Source organism: Brassica rapa, chromosome A06, assembly GCF_000309985.2.
Source record: "Brassica rapa cultivar Chiifu-401-42 chromosome A06, CAAS_Brap_v3.01, whole genome shotgun sequence".
Taxonomy (NCBI): domain Eukaryota; kingdom Viridiplantae; phylum Streptophyta; class Magnoliopsida; order Brassicales; family Brassicaceae; genus Brassica; species Brassica rapa.
The window spans coordinates 26,701,465-26,724,695 of record NC_024800.2 but is presented as its reverse complement, the minus strand read 5'-3'; the positions used below and the strand labels follow the sequence as shown (position 1 = coordinate 26,724,695).

The 23,231-nt window shown below is 28.1% G+C and overlaps 3 protein-coding genes across 3 annotated transcripts; 2 read left to right on the top strand and 1 right to left on the bottom strand.

Annotated features, from left to right (window-relative positions):
• Positions 1 to 1,503: 1,503 nt before the first annotated feature.
• Positions 1,504 to 7,554, bottom strand: LOC103827555 (PHD finger protein At2g01810). The gene is made up of 3 exons (XM_009103068.3): positions 5,620 to 7,554; positions 5,196 to 5,436; positions 1,504 to 3,271 (listed from the first exon to the last, which is right to left on the bottom strand). Exons 1-3 carry the CDS (start codon positions 5,927 to 5,929, stop codon positions 1,702 to 1,704), a joined length of 2,121 nt encoding a protein of 706 aa, XP_009101316.1. The 5' UTR covers positions 5,930 to 7,554; the 3' UTR covers positions 1,504 to 1,701.
• Positions 7,555 to 8,501: 947 nt separating this feature from the next.
• Positions 8,502 to 17,874, top strand: LOC103827553 (vacuolar iron transporter 1). Its single transcript, XM_009103067.2, has 4 exons — positions 8,502 to 13,741; positions 14,677 to 14,762; positions 14,858 to 14,972; positions 16,110 to 17,874. The coding sequence occupies exons 1-4, from the start codon at positions 13,488 to 13,490 to the stop codon at positions 16,405 to 16,407; spliced, it is 753 nt and encodes a 250-aa protein (XP_009101315.1). The 5' UTR covers positions 8,502 to 13,487; the 3' UTR covers positions 16,408 to 17,874.
• Positions 17,875 to 21,828: 3,954 nt separating this feature from the next.
• Positions 21,829 to 22,646, top strand: LOC103827552. Its single transcript, XM_009103065.3, has one exon. The coding sequence runs from the start codon at positions 21,954 to 21,956 to the stop codon at positions 22,467 to 22,469; it is 516 nt and encodes a 171-aa protein (XP_009101313.1). The 5' UTR covers positions 21,829 to 21,953; the 3' UTR covers positions 22,470 to 22,646.
• Positions 22,647 to 23,231: the final 585 nt, after the last annotated feature.

Genomic DNA, 23,231 nt, shown 5'->3' with positions numbered 1-23,231 from the left:
GGATTTTCAGAAAACCCAACCCATATTTTTTCTAGGTTACCGGGTTTACCGGTTCAACCGCGGGTCCGGATCGGGTTTCAAAACACTAGATCTCTATCTCTTTCAAATTAATTGGCGTTTATAGACTAAATTTTTTAGTAACAAAGTGTTGTTTTAACTTCTAATGCATTTACTATTGATTTATTCGCTTTATATCCGTTATTGAACTAAATAACTAATGGTACTGAATTTTAATAGTCAAATAATAATTTTAAACTTCAATTTTTTCTTAGTTTGTAAGAATAACTTTAAATTACTTATATACTAGGTGTCTTGCCCGCATATGCGGGCTTAATCGTTTAACAAATATTTATTAGTTTATTTTTTATTAATTCAAAAACCATCATAATAACTTATTATTTATGTTTTCAAAAAAATTAAATCAAACATATATATATATATGACAAAAATCTAATTAAATATATATGTTTAATTAAAATTTATTAAAGATAACATTGACTTTAACCACTGAATTTATTATAATTGTTTTATAGTTTATTTTTAAAATTTATAATTGAAAAATATGTTTTAAGATAACAACACAATATAGAAGACTTATCTTATTTTTAAAAAAGTTAATATTATTAATAAAAATTCGTTTTTGGTTATATAATTAATTATATATATAATTTATTAAGGGTATTATAGATATTAACCGCCCTAACTTTTAACGTGAGAGCTCGATTCCAAAAATTTACTTCGCAAATAATAGTATAGATTAATTAAAATTTATTAAAGATAACATTGACTTTAACCACTGAATTTATTATAATTGTTTTATAGTTTATTTTTAAATTTTATAATTGAAAAATATGTTTTAAGATAACAACACAATATATAAGAATTATCTTATTTCCAAAAAGTTAATATTATTAATTAAAATTCGTTTTTGATTATATAATTAATTATTTAGAAAATTCATTAAGGGTATTATAGATATTAACCGCTTAACTTTTAACGTGAGAGCTCGATTCCAAAAATATAATTGAAAAATATGTTTTAAGATAACAACACAATATATAAGACTTATCTTATTTTTAAAAAAGTTAATATTATTAAAAAAAATTCGTTTTTGGTTATATAATTAATTATATATAAAATTTATTAAGAGTATTATAGATATTAACCGCCCTAATTTTTAACGTGAGAGCTCGATTCCAAAAATTTACTTCGCAAATAATAGTATAGATAGATAGATAGATATATTATAATTTAAAACAAATGAGATAGTCAAGTTGTATAATATTCCATCAGAAAGATTCATGTTTTAAGAATTGTTTAAAAAAAATTTTTTTTACATATTCAATGCATTACTTAATGACTAAATGTAATTTAAAAAAAAAAAAAGTTAGTTACAAAAAATAATGTATTGACAATCGAAATTTAATATGTTTATACACACAATTTATAGCTTCTACTAAAATGTCTGGAGCAAAATAACAATGTTTTTCTCATGCAGCAAAGTAAAGATCGATCAATGGTTAAAGTAATCAATGGTTTGGAAACGTTCAACATAACAATGTACGATCAATCATAGCGATCTCCAAAACACCAGCTATGCATGTTAATTAATATAATCAATGGTTTATGTTAAAATATATTAGGGAAACTCCGCATTTCTTGGATCGCAAGCGATCTCCAAAACACTTGGCTATGCAAGTGCTAGCGATTGGCAACACTGCGTTTCTTGGATCTCACGCTATCTCCAAAACACCTATTACATAAAAACACCTTAGGCACAGCTTCATCATCTTCTATGGAATGGCACTTAGTGTGGTGCCAAACCTTGCAAGCATCACAAGCCACCATTCTCTCGCCGTCATCATCTCTAGCACCGCATCTGCACTCAACGGTCCAGTCATCAAACCCGCCTTCATACCTTAGCTCTGTCCCTGTATCCAGACCAAACCCTGTCACCAGAAACTCTGTCATCATAATCTTATTACCATCTGACTTTACACCAGTGGTCTCATCAATCTTCTCAAGGTCTTTCTTTTTGATCTCCAACACTTCAAAATTCTCCATGACGAAGTAAGTGTCCCTCAGAGCTTTCTCTGCTGCAGATTTAAGTTCTCTGATGGTTGCGTTTTGAGGAACCATCACGAGTTCACCAGGGGGTAGTTTCCTGGTGAAGTCTCTGAGTACCTCCTCGTGATTAGGCAAGACTTGGCAGCTTACTGTTAAAGTGTCCTGTTCCTGGTGAGAGGGTAAGGGCCATTCTTTCACAAAGCCCTTGCAGTTCAAGATAACTTCAGAGGCATCACTGTATACTTCTGTATCAGGATAAGTCAGAAAGAGATTCTGATAGAGATAGAGAATGTCTTCGTAAGGATCTAGTCCAGGAGTGGTTGATCTCCATTCATCAGTTTCTTGAGTTTTCCTTCTCTTTTTCGCTTCTCGATCTAGAGCAGGGGGAGTTATTTTCCTTAGTGAGAATTGTAGCATCCGCGATTCCGGGTTTGTGAACCTCTGAACTATTTGGTCACCTATTAGAACCTTGTCAATGTGTTTGAGCAAGAAGTCAATCAACCCTGTATCACCAATGCTGCCTCTAACAGCTTCACGTAGCTCTTGGCGAGTAATGACGCTGTTGTTTCTCTCGTTGAAAACTTTGAGAACCGCTTGAGCTGCGTTACTCAACCTCTTTGCAGACCATCTAGCATCTTCTCCCCTGGCCATAGCATCAAACGAATTATACTTTGGGGGATTCATGCCCACCATTGTAGTATCATGATCGGCTAGGTCAGTGTCTGCGCCAGAATCATTCTCATCATCATCCAATTCCACATGATCATCAGGGGATGAAGTATAAGAGCTATCCGAAGTGTCTCCATCGTCTCCAAGAACTTGATTTGAAACATGATGTGAAGATATTGTTACTAGTGACATTGCAGTGGTTCTTTCAACGGGAGCTTTAGAAGCGAAGGCAAGCATGAACTGAAGCAACTCAGAGAGAGTGACCAATGGGGTTTTACTTGATTCTCTGTAGAAGTTGATGATCATCTTCATCAGTCTCTCTTTTCTTGTTCCGGAGAAATCTTCCTTTATCTTGTCAACTTCCATGGAGCTAAGAATGCAAATAGCTCGACTGTATTGTTCTTTTCTGATCCCAAAGCTTCCATGAGAGAACATGTAATCCCATTTCCCAAACCAGGGTCGACCATATGCAACACCATGGAGCAGCCTCAGATCCATCGATCCCTTCCTTGATATATCATCCAGTGAAATCTTCCTGAAGACATTGCAAAGACATAAAACATTGATTAACGATTTCATATATACACTACTCATTAAACCCACTTAATATTATTTGCTAGGGTAGACCAATTGGTGCATTATAACCACACTGATATTATATGGATTACCATGGCCCTGCATCTTTGTAAAAAATCTTCAAAAATAGTTAAGATCCCAACTATATATTTCTAAACCATCAATTGAGTAACAATTTATTTTAGTTAGAATCTAGAAATCAAGGTTAGTTCATATACTTTATCTACTAGATTAAGTCTAACTTGGTTTTAAAAGGTGCACGGCACTACAAGACATATTAAGGGATTTGCAAGCTCACCTTACGGATTAACCCACCCGTTCCGTTTCAAAACAAGTAAGACATAAAATGCATTTATATACGTAGAATTTGGAATGTAAGAATTTGAAAATCAAAATATTAAATATAAACATTCAAATCAAAAATAACAAATCAAACAAATAATTCGAAATCGTAGAGAATAAACCCAGAGAAGGCGAGATGAAAAACACCAAAACCGCAAGTTGTGAGAAAGAGAAAACGTACTTCGAAACTTAGTTTTTATAAATGCCAGTTACAAAAACAAAAAATAACTTAGTTTTTATAATTAAGAGAACTTATGATGAGGGATATTGAAAATCATCATATAGTTAGTAACATCAATGCTATAGTCTTTCTTAAAAAGTAGCTGACATGGAAATGCAACAATCTCTCTCTTAAAATTGGAAAACTTATTTGTCTCAGTTAATTTTAGACATAAATTTTAATATCAATGACACATTTTTCTTATAATCAAGCAAACTTAATCTTTCCAATGAAATCTCTAGCACCAATACCATTATTTATCTATAATATTATTGAAAATTCTTATAAATCTCTAGCAGCAATGCCATTATTTCTCTATAATATTATTGACGACTCTTATGACATCATAAGAAAAATTATTTGTTCTAGTCCTAAATTTATATTTTATTTAACAAAAAAAGTTTCACCTGATAAATTTTTTAATGTATGCCAGAATCTTTATTACATGTAGTAATTTTTTTTTGTAAACATTAACTCAACTAAGTCTCTTATAATTAGCAAAAAATACATAGAATTTCTGACATCAGTTCTACAATATTATTATGATTATAATTAGGATTGAAATTTCTAATATTAGTGCCACCATTTATTTTATAGTCAGAAAATATTTTTCCAAAATAAGATTTCAAACAACAATACCAAAAATGTCTTTCATCATAGGAAAGTTTCCGATATGGAATTTTAAAATTGATATCGAAATTTCTCTTATAAATAGAAAATTTCCGTAAATATTAGAATTTCTGACATCAATTCGACAAAAAAGCTTAGAGTTAGAAAAATATATTCATTCCAACTTCTCACTGATAAGAAATTTTGATATTAATGGCCATAATTTCTCAAAGTTTTATTCGTCTGACGTGAAATTTTTAACATAAACACCACAAATGTCTTTTATATTTAGCAAAAAAACTCCAACATGGAAATTTTAATATGAATACCACAAATGCCTTTTATATTTGGCAAAAATATCCAACAGGAAATTTTTTAATTTAATACCATTAAATTTATCCGTTTTAACTTATTTTTCCGACCTGAGATTTCAAACATCTTTGCGCGCCAAAATATTTTCTATAATTAGCATTAAAAAGTTTATTATCTTATATACGATATGCGAAGTTAAAACTATCCTAGTTATCTTTTGTTTCATTTTTTTTATAACTAGCACAAAAAGTTTCTAGTACTATCTTACATATGTAGATATATTTTTCGAAGTTTTTACTCGTATCTTTTGTTTCATTTCTTCTGAAATGATCACAAACAATTTTATGAAAATGGATATAAAATTGATGCTAGAGAATACAAAAACAAGTATAAAGGTTACCTAGTGTGAAGAGTTGAGCAGAGACGGTCCCAAAGGTGCATGATTTGGTCACCAGAAAAGTAACGAAAAGCACCATCAGTGTTGATGCATAGCAAGTGACCAAAGCCATTGCAGTGAATCACACCATGCATCAAATGATTGCTAGCCTTAATGGTCTCTCTCGTCAATGGCTCCTTCCATTTATCAACCGTCGGGATTATCAAATGATACTTTCTCTTTGTCACGTAATGATGACCCCAACCTGTATTACCCATAACAACAATAATAATAATAAATATTAAATCATCAGACTTTTATTTTAATGAAAACAAAGCCCTAGGAAACGATTAGAAGAACATCACGAGATTTGAGTGGTAAACCTAACAAAATCAAAATCAAATCAAAAACGGTTTAGATCGAAAATCGATCGAGAAATTGATTATACCGACGCATCTACAAACATCGCAGAGAAGATTATGAGATAAATCGCCTTCGGAGATTCGTTCTTCGACGGCGAAAAGAGGGAACACGGCGCCGGTTTCTACGCTGTAGAGGAAGATACAAGAGACGGTGTTGCCGTGGACAGTGTAATCTTCTGTCACGGCGTAGTCGCTGAGAAGCGATCTGATGCTGTCACGGAAAGTAGTCGACGAGAGGTTGACTAAAGAGGAGGAAGAGGAGGCGGAATCGCTAAAATTGATGATCTTGGCGGTTTTTTTCCTCTCCGTGAGGGCGTCGTATACGGTTATTGCCATGACTGCAAAGAGACTAGTACGACGATGAAAGGAGGAGAGAGAGAGAGAGAGAGAGAGAGAGAGAGAGAGAGAGAGGGGAGAGAGTTTTTATTTTATTTTCTTGATATCCTTTGTGGTATATATATCACCGTGATATTATCACGTGACATTGGGGATTTGGGTTGGACTCATTGAATTGACGATTTTGCCCTTATGGCGGCGAAGTTGTTAGCAAATCTCGTACTATTTTGTCGTTTTGTGATTCCAGGGCTCATTGGTAATTTGCTTTATCAAAAGTAAGAGTGGGATTTCCGGTTTATCATAATTTTCAACGCATTCGTCTAATTTTAGGCTATAACTGACATTAGTCTTTTTGTAAATGAGTTTTAGAGATTTTTTTTCTTTTTAGTATAGTTTTAATTAATAAATTATTGATGGATAGGATGGTTATTTACAAATTTGTAAGAAAGTAAAACAAAAATTGTAAATAATAGTCTCAGCAAAAGAAATTGTTTCCTTCTCTAGTAAGAAATAAGAATCCCAAAAAATATGACTTTTGGCTGAGAAAGTACTATTTTCAAAAATTAAAACCAACAAGAATTTACTCTATCAATCGAAATGATTTAAGCCCAAAATAAAGAAAAGTCCAATATAAAAGGTAATAACAAGATAATAACTAAATTGAACCACGTCAACCATAAATGAATTAAAGCCCAAAAACGAACTCGGAAGTATCATTTTGCGACATACAATCCAAATGAGCAGGCAAGCGAATAAGCAATCATGATCCATCTTTGATAGCTGAAAGTTGAAACCATAGTAGGAGGAGACAGGATGTTGGTTAGAGAGTAAGGGTCAGTGGTAGGAGTTTTTGATGCGAATGATTATTAATGTTTGTACTACTGGTATATCAATAGAAATTAATACGAAATATTTATGATTGGTTGACTACTAAATGCAACAACGGTTTAATAATAAATTAAAATTATTATTTTTATATAATTATAAAATATAAAAATAAATTATTATAAAAAATTTAAAAATTATATTTATAAGTTCACAGTTTTGAATTTTATTTTGGGGTTATATATATGTATATATATTAATGTCTAAGAAATTATAACAAATATTGTTGATTTAAAGTTTTATAATAAAAGTATAATATATATATATATATAAGTATTTATTTTATCTCAATGTAAAAAAAGTTAATTAAATATATTATATTTATATTTTGAAAGAAATTATCTATCCTTCTAAAGCCACAAATGTTAGCTGAAAGCATCTATTGATTTTGATAGATTCGGAACGGTGTAACATGGTTTACAGCGTTGGTGCAACGCAGTTTACATCATTCTTGGTGTTTGATGTAAAACGACAAGAACAACTACCATCTATAAATGCAGTGTTTATTGGTGGTAGCAGCAAAACTAATTAAACACTAACTAGATTTTGACCCGTGCAACCGCACGGGTGTTTGTTTTCATTTTTCTATACATAAATTATTGTTTTAGAACATAAGTGGTATATATTTTTAATGTTAATCATATACTTAAATATTTATATAACTATTTCAAATACAATAATTTTATAATTTACATGTTATAATTAATTAATTGTTTAAACCTTATGTATTTGCCACTTCTTATTATATATTTATCTTATTGTATTTGCATTTAGTTATTAAGCAAATTAATATATTCATGAGAAAATATATTTAAAAAATATTTTGTATTTAATTTACGCTAAATTCTGACACGTATTTCAAAACTGGATTTCTTTTTTACCAATATTTTTATGCTTATTCATTTTAGATAATTTATTATTGTATCTATAAAAGTGTAAGATATGTTAATTTTTATACATGTATTATATAGTTTGTTAATTTTAAGTCGTTCTATCATCATATTATATTTTAAATAAATAGTTTATATTTATGAAAATAAAATTTATAAATTTATCAATTGAATATAAATTTATCATATTTATTTTAGTCTAATAATTATATTTTAACATGATCATGACTATAAAAGTAGATAAAATAGGATATAATTTATTTATTTTTATTTCTAAACGATAACTTAAAATACATTAAGTTATTGTTTAAATATTACACAGATTTATTAGAATTTTTAAAATATAATATATAAATATATATTATATTTAAAATGAAAATATATTATGATTAAAGTAGTTACAAATATTTTATATTATTAACTTTAAAGAAATACATGTTAATTTTTATACATGTATTATATAGTTTGATAATGTTAACCCATCTTACCAACATATTAGATTTTATTTTTGAACATAAATATTTTATAATTACGAAAGTAAAATATATAAATATATAAATTTAATACAATTTTATTATATTTAGCTCAATATAAAAATTTTAATTTAATATAATTGATTATGATTATATAATAACTAAAATATTATAGATTTTTTTATTTTTCATTTTATATAACTGAATATATTAATGTATAATAATATTTTAAACTAATTTCGAAATTAGTGAAAATATTTAAGTATAATTTCAAAAATGAAGATCTTGTAAAAATCTTTTTAAACAAATTTGTTAGAATTTTAAAATAAATATATTTATATTTAAAATGAAAAGATATCAAAAGATACTATGATTAAAATATTTTAAAAATTATATTTATTATTAGTCTGAATTAAAATATAGTATGAATTTCTATGAATAGGTCCATTAGGTCCATTTTTTTAAAAATCACACATGAATCAAGGTTGTGACTTCTGTTTTAATATATAAGATAAGTCAAAACGATTCTAGAAAATTTATGGTAAAAATGGAGTATACGCTTATTGCTTATTGTACTTTTTGCATTGAAGGGTATTTATTTTAAAAATATTACTAGATTTTGATTTGTACTTAGAAAGCGAGTATTTGCTTTTTACTTATTTATCTAACATTGATTAAAATTACTAATCCATTTTGCTTTAAATTTTAACAATTGAGTTTCTATGTTTTTATCGCTGTTTTCCTTTCAAAGTCTGGTATTAATTTGAAATAAATTTAAAAATGATGCATGTGATTTAATAGTATAAATACTATATATCGAAGAATAATGTGTTCTCATTACTGAAATGTAATAGCGAATGAATTGTTAATTTTAAATTAAAATGAGATTTTCTTTTTATATATTTGTATCATAGTTCTAACCATTAATCTACATCATTTTTTATTCTTATTCATTTAGAAACAACTACTATTTTCACTTGTTCTTTCAAAACACTGATATTTTTTATCAACTATTTTGATAAAATTTGCATGAATTTATAACTTTTAATCAGAAAATAAATAATTTAGTTGTTAAATGATAATGTTTGACCCAACCTCGTTGCCGAACTGGTAGGCACCTTATATATAATCCGGTTTGAATTTAATGAAATATTCGATGGAACCTGATAAAAGCTCAAAACCCCACTATTAACTAGTTGGAAGTAATTTTATAAAAAATGAATTGAACCCAAAATTTTTTAAAAGAAACAAATATATGGCCGCAAATAAATAAATCTAATTTCTTAGGGCTGATATATTATGTGGCTGAATTTGATATGATCTTGATGGATGTAGTCTTATTGTTGTAATAGATTTTTATATTGTAATTTTGAATAATTATGTTATAAAGAATAAAACACATATAATTCTTATTGAATTTTATGTGTATAGTAAAACTAGGACCAGTAAAAATTGCATTGTATATACTATATTTAAGATCAAATTTCATTTGTGTTTAATAAAAAACAAATTCTCAAATAATATTAATGGATTTCAAATTTAGGCATTTAATTAATGAAAAATCTTGATTATTATTATTCAAATCCATTCTTGTTTGAACTGGATTCCAAAACCAAAAGACTAAAATGTCATTAATTAAAATTATATTTTTTATTGAAACTTAATGGTATTTTAGGTAAATTTGAGTTTTTCATTAAATGAAAAATCTTTCATATTTTAATAGTATAGATAAATAAATTTGGTTAAAAAGCACCCTATAACATCCAAAATCTTGTCCATGTTAATTACATCAACTCAGCTTCTATATTAGCACACAACGATAATAAGTGTTGTAAGATTTTTGAAAAGGTCGAGTGTGTAAGAAAATTTTGTTTGGAATGTAAACATAGTTTAATATAACTAGAAGTTTTCCTACACCATTCCCAAAATTACTTTAAATATGATATTTTTTTTATTTGAAAATAAAATTTTAATCTACATCTGAAAATTATTATTTTTTATATTATAATTTCAATGGTTTTTTAAAAAATCATAATGTATTTTTGTAGTCTTATTTCTTTTGATTTAGTTTAACTATTTAATTTTAATTTATTTAAATTTTAATAAATTTAAAATTACATTTAATAAAAATAATTTATAATTATATTATATTTAATGATTATATATTTTTAAATAAATATTTTATCATCTAGTTTTAAATGTGTATATATATATATAAATTCTAATAAATTTGAGATTTTGTTTATTTTAGTTAAAATATGTTAAACTGAGAAATCAATTTGTTAATGAACATGATGAACAGATAAATTTAAATAAACTTTTACTCATTTTCTATTATATTTTTTTTTATTAGTGTTACTTTAGTTTTGTATTTGTTGATGCATATTTACAATTATATTTATACAAATATGATATACAAGTTAGTGTACAATATTATATTGTAATCTTATTTAGCTTATTACTATATATATATTATTTTTTTTACTTTAATAGTGATATATGAGTTATTAATATATTTTAATTGTTAGGACTGGGAAGTCTGGATATCTGGATCCGAATTTTTAAAATATATTAAATTTAAAATTTTATTAATAATTATTGTTGATTTATTAATATTTATACATAAAATTAGTATTTTGATATTATATTTTAATTTTTAATATTATTGATATATTTATATACATATTTAATTTATATATTATTTTATAATTTTAGTATTTTTAAAGATTTTTTAAATTTTTTTTACGGATCCGAATCCAGATCCAAATATTCATGAATAATACAATATTGGAACGAATATCTAAAACCCAAATACGAAAAAAGGACAGATCCAGATACTAATATCATGAATCCGGTGAATCTAGATCCGGTTACCCTAAACAATTAAAAATACTTGCCAAAAATATAAGTTTTTATAAGAAAATTTTACATTTCACAATTAGTATGATGTCACATTGGTATTTTCTAAAAGCATGTTATTTTTTTAGTGTCATGTCATTTTTTTTATTGAAAATAATTATGATGATGAAACGTGTTCAAATCACTTTTCAAATAATATATGGGACAATGGGGGACAAGACCTATAAACAATATATAATTTAAGACATGCTCTTCTTATGGAGTATATGTTTTATGTTAACATGAGATGAGACTTTGAATGTTTTTAACTTTGTAATAATCTTTAGCCTGCTCTAAAACATTGGTGAGTAATGTTTTGGTGATGAATCGAAAGACTTTGTGTGAGATATTCAGCCTTTTATTTCCTTTTCACATAAACTTAAGCATCTAACTATTTTATGGGATTTGATTGTTATATTAAATCCAGTTTTCTTGTTTAAAAAGATGTGATGAATATGTGATTTGATGAATTTTATTATTAAAACCCTTATGTTTGTATAAACGTTTAGATCATCCTTGTCATAGGTTTCTCCAATCCTTTATCTATCTATTAATGTATTAGAGCATGTGCATCGCTGGAACCCCACTTGGGGTTTCAGATTTTTAATTTTTATTTTTTTATCTTTAAAAAAAAAAAAGAATCAATTGCGGACCGCCACATGTTAGTGGGGTCCGCGAAAATCACAAAAACCCAAAAAAATCGATCCTTACTTCATAGTTTTTCTTATAGGTTTTTCTCTTTTTTTGCGGGGTCCACGCCTGAAAAACCTTCTAAGGACTCCGCGATGCACATGGTCTTAGTATTTTAAGGAAATTAATTGTGTAATTAAGTTTAAATTTCAAAGTAAAATTGTACAGTTATTTTTGGGTTCACCCCTAGGTGAACCTGTAAATTCACCGACCAATAGAAATCAATTATTTAATATTCAGTATTTTTTTTTCAAGGAAACAAAATATTATGAATTTATATCATGATTTAAAAAAAGTAAAAATAAATAAAAAATAGTACTAGTTGCAAAAGAAAATTCTAAATGTTAAAACACTAAACCCTTAATCCTAACCCTTAAACCCTTGGGTTTAGTTTTCTTAATATTTAGTGTTTTTGATTTAGGGTTTATGATTTATCCAATAATTTATGTATGGTTTACCCAAGGATTTAGGATTTAGGGTTTAGGGTTTAGTGTTTTGTTAATGGCGTTAAAAATATTTTTTAAAAAAATCTTGTCTTTTTTTTGCAACTAGTACTATTTTTATTTTTATTTTTTTAATTTTAAAATCATGATATAAATTAATAATATTTTGTTCCTTTTTTTAAAAGATACTAAATATGAAATAACTAATTTTGATTGGTTAGTGAACCTAAAAATAACTTAAAATTGTATCAAAGAAGAGGGAAACATTGACTCATAGTTTCTTAAGATGTGTAAAGAATCTCTCATTCAAAAGACTAGTTCTCAATTTTTGTATTTTATTTTAAAACAGACATATCTACTAAAGATCTTACGTTTGTATAAAAGTTTAGATAATCCTTAACAATAGGTTTTTTTTCCGACCGGTTACCTACCTACCTATAAATGTATTAACATTTTTAAGGAATTTAATCGTATATTTTAAAGTATAATTGTATTAATTAAAAAGTGTACATTGACTCATAGTTTCTTAAGATGTGGAAAGAAGATCTGGAACGAAAGATCAGTTCCATTATTTTTAATTTTTGTGTTGAAGAACTTTACATTAGAAGCACCAGTGGTCAGTGGATATGCTCTTAGTAAGTCTACGTTGTATCCCTGTAGTTTTAGGTGAGCAAATAAGCATATTTATAAACTTATTGTTATCAAATCTTATTAATCAACATACATAGATTTCTGTAATCTGGTAAAGTAATTAATATTTTGCAAAACTATTTCCTTTACTTATTATTAAATAAAGTTTTACAACTATACACAAAATATATAAAACATTATTTCAATTATTTAAACAAATTATTAATTATTTACATAATCACAATTCAATCTATAATTTTCAATTTTCGAAATATTAAAGCTCATATAATATAAAATTTAATTAATTTTGATAGATAAAACTAACAACATCATGATCTAATTGGAACATAAACAAATCTTCAAAACATCAAGCAAGTATTAAAAGAACTAAAGAAGTATTAAAGGACGGCGGAAGTATAAACTGTTTCTTTAATTTAGCCTACTTATAAGTGGCAAGATACATGTTACTAAAATAAAAATTGAAATCGTTATATTAAGAAAATGTAAAACGTAAGACCGAAATAAAATAAAATAAATAAATGATCTGATATTCCATTAATTCTTCCGTTCTTCGCGAATATATACTTCCACAAACATATATCAGAAAGAAAGAAAACAAAAAAAGAGAGAAAAAAAGATTCATCTTCACATGTCGCCGGGAGAAGATAATATCACGAGGATCTCTATAGAGCCTGAGAAGCAATCACTTCTCGAACATCATGCCGAGAAACACTTCACCGCTGGAGAGATCGTTCGTGACATCATCATCGGCGTTTCTGACGGTTTAACCGTTCCTTTTGCACTCGCCGCCGGACTCTCCGGTGCTAATGCCTCTTCGTCTATCATACTCACCGCTGGTATCGCTGAAGTCGCCGCCGGCGCTATCTCCATGGGACTCGGCGGGTAAGCTTATAACTAGTACAACAACACTTATATTTATTAGGCTTTAATATATACTCCTTATACTAGAAATTTGGGTTTATTGATCACATTCACACGTGTTATTATGAAAGCTAATCCTACGTGCAATGATTATTGATTTCTACTTATCACATTATTATCAGAAAAATGAACTATCCGTTGGATAAATTGTATACTTGTGGTATCAAACGGTATCAGTATTCTTGGAAAATTAGCTATATATATGCTTACAGTAAGCATATATAACAAATTACTTGTGTGTTAAATATTAATTCGTTGATTTTAAAATAATGTTTGGTGATATAAGGCCATCAGCAGTGGTACACTCTACTGAATTTCTTGTCAATTATGCTTAAAACTATAAGCAAATGAAAAAGGACAAATGGTAATATTAACTATCATCATCTTTCTCTTATTTTTTTACTACATCCGTTTCATTTTAATTGTTGTAGATTATTTTTTCTGGATAAGTATTGTCTTAGAATTTTAATGCAAAATATATTAATTTTATATGCTATGTGATTTTTTATTTATTTTCAGTCTATTTTTTTACTAGTTGAAATGTAGTTAGTTGTATTGGCAATGTGTTTTATTTAGAAAAATATAAAATTAAATATTTTTTTAATTTGATTTATAAATATAAAACGATAATTAGAATAAAACAGAATGAATACTTTTTATATTGGAAAAAACTCCTGTAGAAATCTAATCAATGCAGGTATCATTAAAGGCTGGAAATATTCATAATTTTTCAATTGCTGGAACCTGGAAGCCTGCTTTCTTAGCTTCCAACCAAGGCCGGCACTGAAAATGCTTGCATGCAATTTTATTTATACTTATGTTTATACATGTAAACCATATGTTAAGTTACAAAACCCAGTCACCGGCCTATAAGTTTAATTGAATTACAAATATAGGTATCTAGCGGCCAAGAGCGAAGCGGATCATTACGCACGAGAGGTGAAACGAGAACAAGAAGAGATCAAGACCATTCCTGAGACTGGTAAGACCATTTTCCAGATAAATTCAAACCGTCCATCCGAGGAAATTATTAACTGTAAGTTGTGTAACGCAATTTACGATATGTGGATTTGACAGAGGCAGCAGAGGTAGCAGAGATGTTGTCAGACTATGGAGTAGAACCACGTGAATATTCACCTGTTGTTAATGCTCTTCGTAAAAATCCTCAAGCATGGGTTGATTTTATGATGAGGTTGGTTTCAACGTAGTAACAACTAGGTGTTTTCTTGCGTGCAAAAATAAAATTTAAAATTTAATTTTAGTGGATTTAGTAATTTAGAAAATTGATTAACCTTATATTACATTAATTGATATATTTGAATACAATTTTAATATATATAAAAATGTTATTATTACTATAGTCTATATGATTACTATATTGTTGGTTTCAATATAGTAACAACTAGGTGTTTCGTCTTGCACTATGTTTAGTGCAGAAATAACATTTTAAATTTAATTTTAGTGGATTTAGTAATTTAGAAAATTGATTAACTTTATCTTTACATTAAGTGATAATTTTTAAATATAATTTTAATATATACAAAAATGTTATTATTACTATAGTCTATGTTTTGTGTTTTAAAAATTAATTAAAATAAATATTTATACAATCTGTAACATTGAGGCATAATATATTTTATATATATCTTTTAATTATGGTAATAATTATATATTTAATCTTTTAATTATAACCATAGTTATATTTTTACTATTTTATATTTGAATTTCTTTAATTGAATTTTGTGTAGTAAATGTGTTTAGTCATGTCATGATTAGGTAGGATCCATGTTATCATTTAAGTGAGCCATGTTATCATTTTTAGCTAGAATGATTGTGGTGATGCCATGTTGGTAAATAATATTTAGCGGATAGGTACTTTGTTTGTATTGGATTTTGAAAATACTTTTTAGTTTTCTTCGAAAGCTGGGATTATAAGTTATACTTATATATATGTGTGTATATATAGATCAATCCAGTCTTTTTCTATAAAAGAAAGAAAAAGTAAATTTATAAAAAAATAACATTCTAATTTCAGAAATTTCTGTTTTTTAAATATAAAAATATAAACTCAAGTGAACCTGAACTTACACTCCTGATAGATTTGATAGGCTATATGGCCTATGGGTGGATTTGGACCATTTGGCTTTCATCCAAAGAGCTTTTAATTTTCAAAAATGAACTGTTCTCCTTATGTTCGATATCTGCATGAACTCGGCCGGTTCGGTTTTATTGAACTGGTTAATCAACTTTAACAATATATAGCTATCACCAATGCATATCGTAACTTCGTTTATCAAAATTTAAAGTTGTAATTGATTGTTTCACACAGGTTTGAGCTGGGATTAGAGAAGCCTGAACCAAAAAGAGCATTACAAAGCGCGTTCACGATTGCAATCGCTTATGTTCTTGGTGGTTTCATACCTCTATTTCCCTATATCTTCATACCGCAAGCAGTGGATGCGGTAGTGGCGTCTGTGGTTATAACTCTGCTGTCTCTCTTCATATTCGGCTATGGAAAAGGGCATTTCACCGGCAGCAGACCATTTAAAAGTGCGTTTGAAACGGCTTTTATAGGAGCGGTAGCCTCAGCTGCTGCTTTTTGTTTGGCTAAGGTGGTGCAACTTTAATAAAACTAATGTTGTGTTTTAATGTTTTAAATTGGACTTGTTTGTTGCATGCAATGTGTTTATTATCACGGTAAAAGTACAACTTATTGGGACAGAGTGCAAACTTAAGGAAGCAAATATTTGGTTGTTCATTGTTCAGAAGTTGTCATACTCATATATCTTTGTTCCACATCTCTAGATTATTAATTTTGGAATAGTAATAGCCTTAGCAATACAAACACAGTACTTTGTCCTTAGCTCGTCGTATATTTCCATAGACAAGGCGTCTCTACATACTGTGAGAAGCTACACCGCTTAATCTCCTCAAATACAATCGATCGGTAGAATTTCTGCAGTTATTGATTCAGTCAAGAAAACCTTAAGAGCCTTAAGCAAGAAAGATACAAACCAAACAAACCTGTGAATAATTAGCGACGCTCTCTCTGCTAAAACCAGGCACATTTCATAAACTCAAGAAGCTGCTTTGGTACACCTGAAATAAAAGGATAATCTGCGGGATGATTTTTGTTTATAAAGTTTTATTTAATAGAAACTATAACTGCATAAAAGGATAACTGTATGAATATTTTTTGATATTTCATTTTAAAATATATAAATATTTAGTTTATTTAATTGAATAATTAATTTGTTAGATGACATATTATGATGTTTAAGTGATAAAAAGTCTAAAGTATTGTCCAAATTGTGCTCCTACTATAATAATATTGATCTTGATGGGGAAAACAAGGTTGTTTTCTTCCATTTTTGATTATTTAAATCAACGGAAATACAATACATCTCTAAATACAATTTTTTTTTGTTTTGTTTGATAAAATTTTAATTATATATTTAAAATGTGAATACATGATGATTTTGTTTGAATAGTCCCTAGATCCAATGATAATGCTAATTAAGTCTTACAAAAAAAAAATTATCCGAAAAAATCATAAAAACAATGATCACCTCACAAATACATGCCTTAACAAAATACAATGCTTATCACGCCGGCAAGTCCATGTTGCAGCATATCCAGAGACATACGCACTCGATGATAAGCAGCTCTAAAGTCTATATTCTAGTAAATTAACTCTGGAACATCCCAATTCATCCATTAGATTATCTATCGGTGGAATAGGGAATCTATCCTCCACAGTTGTATTTCTCATCCTTTTATAATCAACGCAAAGCTTCCAACAATCGAAGTAAAATCGATTCGGTCGTTATTTTTTTTTTCTTTTTTTTTCAACATCTTTTCCCTCTGTGATTATTTATTTTCGTCCATTTTCCAACAATTTTTTTGTATTTTTCGTGTTTTTCTTTTCTTATCTACATATCTGAATTCAATAGAAATTAGTAAATATATATATATATATATATATATATATATATATATATATATATGTATATATAATTCGGTAGAACTCAATAAAACTATATCGATATGAGTTATAGCATATAACGTAGTTGGACCAAGTTAAACGTTGATAATAAAAATTTGAAATTTTCAGTAAAATTATAGCAATTATCTAGGCTATAAAAGATTTTGTTTCTTAAGTTTAAACGTATATGAGTTGATGGCTCGGAAAATTAAGCTACAAAATAGTATACTAATAAAACATTTGGAAAATTGCCAAAAGAGAACAAAAAAATCAGGTTGTTGTCTTTTTAGTATAAAACCAATTTTGTCTAATTTTTTTCTTTTTTACCCTTTGTATTTCTGAAAACTAATAAAATAAATAATTTTATGAATCAAAAAAATTATTAAAAATATAAACAATTAATAAAACATCCATATACACAAGCTGGTAATTTTCTTTTGTTCAAAAACTTGGTAAATAAGATTTTTAAAATACGTTCTACTAAAAGTAGAATGCGTCTTCTACAAAAAATGGTATAGTAGAAAACGATTTCTAAAATAAACACGTTCATCTACTTCTTTTAGAACACTCATTTTACTATTTACTAAATTTCTAAAAAAAGAGGAAGGCATATTCTACTAATCGTAAAGGTATCAACTTTCCTTCTGAATGCATCTTCTACTTTTATAAAGTATTCTAAATTTCGGGGAATGTGTTTTCTACAATGTAATCTTACGTCTACTCAAAGTAGAAAGTGTATTCAGAATTTTTATCATTCTTCTAAACTTTTAGAAGTCGCCTTCTACGGATAAGAATACTTGATTTTTTGCGAAAATTAACGAAATTTCAGTTAAGAAAATATTCTCAAAATCTCTTAGAAATAACTTCCTAAAACGTGTTATGGTCGATTTTACTTGAATTTTTTTTTTTAAAAACGATTATTCCTTCTCTTCTTCATCAATCTATGGTTTTTCCACAGTTTTTCTTTTGATTCTTCTCATAAACTCTTGTTCTCTATGATGCATATCTATACCTCTTTTTTTTCGATTGCCTTTCAACTGTTTTTTACCTTTTTTCCATTAACTTTTTTTTTTAAATTCAAATTAACTTTTAAATTGTGTTTAATTAGATTAAATATAGGGTTAGTTTTGGGATTATGAGAAAAATTATACTATTGAGACAACTTTATATTAGTTTTATACTAAGGGGACAACAACCTTGTTTTTTTGTTCTCTTTGAGCAATTTTCCCTAAAACATTTTAGTCGGAAAAAAAAATAATTGTAGGAAACTGTCTTCAGATAAAAAATGATCGGATCCATCCAGAGCCCGCTTAATCCAAGGCTTATCAACTCTGCCAATTCTTCCACAACCGCAGCACTATTTATAAAATTGTCATCGAAGCCGACCAGAAAAAATGGTCGAATAATTTCATTTTGAATTGTTGGCTGCTTAGAATTTTGAATTGGGGTTTGGTGAAAAATTCTTTAGCTTTATAGGTCCACTAGATTTTGACCCGCGCTTTCAAAGCGCGGAATCGTTTTCTATTTAAATTTTATTTGAAAATGATAAATATTTGTAAAGTAGAAGGTTTTTCCTAGAATTTATAATTTATAATACATTTAAAAATGTGCCTATTGTTTATGTATTTTTTGTATTTATTCTGTTTGAAATGATTTTTTATGTGTACAAAATAGGAATGAAATTTAGAATGGATTCAAAAAATGTTATATTTCTGATAAATAATACTAATTATGTAGTGTTTATATATTTTAAAGTTTATTGTATATATTTTTAATTATCATAAACTAATATATTGAAAATTCATTAAATAATAACGTTTTTAGTTATACATATTTAATGTTTATTCAAACTAAGAATTTATAAAAGTTTAATCTAATAATAAAATTAAATACAAAAAACTGCAGTAGGTTTATATCTGAAAATGACAAATAATATAATATGCTTCAATTATGTTGAAAATCTATGTTGAATATCAAGGCCCAAATGGCCCATTATTTTAAAAGATCTGTACAGAAATTGAAACTTTAGTTTGGGCCATTTTTTGTTTTTTGGATTAGGTCGAATCTGTTTGGGTTCGAATGTTGTGTGATTGGATTTAAAAATAGTTAGTTATGATTGGTGAATTAATATGCACGATTTTCGTTAAAAAAAAAAGGAAAATAGGCAATGGCAGAAGGTTGTAATTATTTTGAAAAGCCAGGGGCAGAATCCCAGTAGGAATCCCAGTAGAGAATGTTTTCTACAATGTAATCTTACGTCTACTCAAAGTAGAAAGTGTATTCAGAATTTTTATCATTCTTCTAAACTTTTAGAAGTCGCCTTCTACGGATAAGAATACTTGATTTTTTGCGAAAATTAACGAAATTTCAGTTAAGAAAATATTCTCAAAATCTCTTAGAAATAACTTCCTAAAACGTGTTATGGTCGATTTTACTTGAATTTTTTTTTTAAAAAACGATTATTCCTTCTCTTCTTCATCAATCTATGGTTTTTCCACAGTTTTTCTTTTGATTCTTCTCATAAACTCTTGTTCTCTATGATGCATATCTATACCTCTTTTTTTTCGATTGCCTTTCAACTGTTTTTTACCTTTTTCCATTAACTTTTTTTTTTAAATTCAAATTAACTTTTAAATTGTGTTTAATTAGATTAAATATAGGGTTAGTTTTGGGATTATGAGAAAAATTATACTATTGAGACAACTTTATATTAGTTTTATACTAAGGGGACAACAACCTTGTTTTTTTGTTCTCTTTGAGCAATTTTCCCTAAAACATTTTAGTCGGAAAAAAAAATAATTGTAGGAAACTGTCTTCAGATAAAAAATGATCGGATCCATCCAGAGCCCGCTTAATCCAAGGCTTATCAACTCTGCCAATTCTTCCACAACCGCAGCACTATTTATAAAATTGTCATCGAAGCCGACCAGAAAAAATGGTCGAATAATTTCATTTTGAATTGTTGGCTGCTTAGAATTTTGAATTGGGGTTTGGTGAAAAATTCTTTAGCTTTATAGGTCCACTAGATTTTGACCCGCGCTTTCAAAGCGCGGAATCGTTTTCTATTTAAATTTTATTTGAAAATGATAAATATTTGTAAAGTAGAAGGTTTTTCCTAGAATTTATAATTTATAATACATTTAAAAATGTGCCTATTGTTTATGTATTTTTTGTATTTATTCTGTTTGAAATGATTTTTTATGTGTACAAAATAGGAATGAAATTTAGAATGGATTCAAAAAATGTTATATTTCTGATAAATAATACTAATTATGTAGTGTTTATATATTTTAAAGTTTATTGTATATATTTTTAATTATCATAAACTAATATATTGAAAATTCATTAAATAATAACGTTTTTAGTTATACATATTTAATGTTTATTCAAACTAAGAATTTATAAAAGTTTAATCTAATAATAAAATTAAATACAAAAAACTGCAGTAGGTTTATATCTGAAAATGACAAATAATATAATATGCTTCAATTATGTTGAAAATCTATGTTGAATATCAAGGCCCAAATGGCCCATTATTTTAAAAGATCTGTACAGAAATTGAAACTTTAGTTTGGGCCATTTTTTGTTTTTTGGATTAGGTCGAATCTGTTTGGGTTCGAATGTTGTGTGATTGGATTTAAAAATAGTTAGTTATGATTGGTGAATTAATATGCACGATTTTCGTTAAAAAAAAAAGGAAAATAGGCAATGGCAGAAGGTTGTAATTATTTTGAAAAGCCAGGGGCAGAATCCCAGTAGGGATTCTGCTTTAATAGTATAGATGATCTGAAGGGACATTTTCTTTTGTTTACAAAAATAACCAACACCAAAATAAAATATATTTTTTTAAAGAGGAATAAAACAACAACACACAAAAGGAACTACATAATGTTTTTTTTTAAGAAGAAACGTGGTCAATGAAACACACATAGTTTTCTTCCATTTTTAGTTATAAAAACAAACGAAAGTAAACTACAGCTCTAAAATGCAAAAATACTCTTGTTTTGTTTTGTTTAATGGTTTTTATCTCCTTTTCAAAATGTGAATACATGATGAATTTTTTTGAGTTGTCCATAAGATCCAATGAGAATGCTAAGTTCTACAACACCAAAAAAAATCTTATCCAAAAACATTCATAAAAACAATGGTCACCTCACATAATAGTATATGACTCTTTAACAAAATACAATGCTTATCACGCCGGTGAGTCCATGCTGCAACATAGCCGGATTATTCCTTTTCCGGCGCATTTCCCGGCAGATTTTTCTAAAGACCGAATCACCATCACGCACAAACTCGACTAGCCTTAAAACCATTTCAACCGTTCCTGCGACGGCGCGAGCTTCGAAGCCACTACGGTGCGGTGCTCGGAGAAGGGTGAGAGACGACGGAGAAGATGAAGATGAAACGTACGGATACAACGAGGAGATAGCGATGCTGGAGACTTATAGCCAAACGTGTAGAGACGAAGCGCTTATCGTGACGGCCAAGGTTGACGGTGAAGAGGTCGAAGTTCTCATCTTCAAAGGATTCTCGTCGTGTCTGAGCGGGGAGACGGCGGTGGATCCGGCGAGGAGTGTGTTGCCGGAGAGAGCAGTGATTACAAAGATAGATAGAGTGAGAGGTCCTTTTGATCCTTCACAGATTCATTACATTCAGAAAGGACTCTCTTTTCAAGCTTTCAAGGAGACTATGGTCAAGTAATATTCTAGAAGATATATATACACTGTGTATCAAGAAGAGTGTTATGGTCAATGAATGTTTCCTTTGAATTAGTAAAGAGAAGCATGCTAACTTAAGTGAATTGATCCAAAGTTTTTATATATTAGTGCTGGTTTATTTAAACTTTCAATACAGTAGCTGGAGATTATGGTTTTAATTTATTACCTATCTCAAACTGTATACCACTTTATAACCAATAATACCTCTTTACAGTACTATCATACTTATCTGATCAAACGAAATTATGAGTCCGTAAATTGCCAAAATTCTTTATATATTAGTGTTGATCACCTAAATTTTCAATGTGGTATCTCAACTTCTACTCAAAGAATTTAGAGAAATGGTCAAATTCAATACTTCACACCTCTTTCTGAACTAATTTCAAGATTTCCAACAATCATCTAAGTTCTCTTTGACACGCAATGAGAAACCAAATTACGTTAAGTTTAAACTCTAAAGGTTTGAAACCATGAACATTCATTACTTACAAGATTGTGGTGAGATTGTGTTACGGTTAATAAATGTTGCGTTTGAATTCATAAAGAGAAGAATGCTAATGAGAAGATTTTAGGATTTGCAACAAGCATGTAAGTTCTGCGTCGACCAGAAAAAAGTAAGTAGCTAGTTGTGAGAAACCAAACTAGTTACCACTATGCTAAGTTCATAGTCTAAGACTCTTAAGGTTTGAAGTTTCTTCAACCCAAACATGTTAAATGCGTTGTTGTGTTTAGTGTCCAATTTATG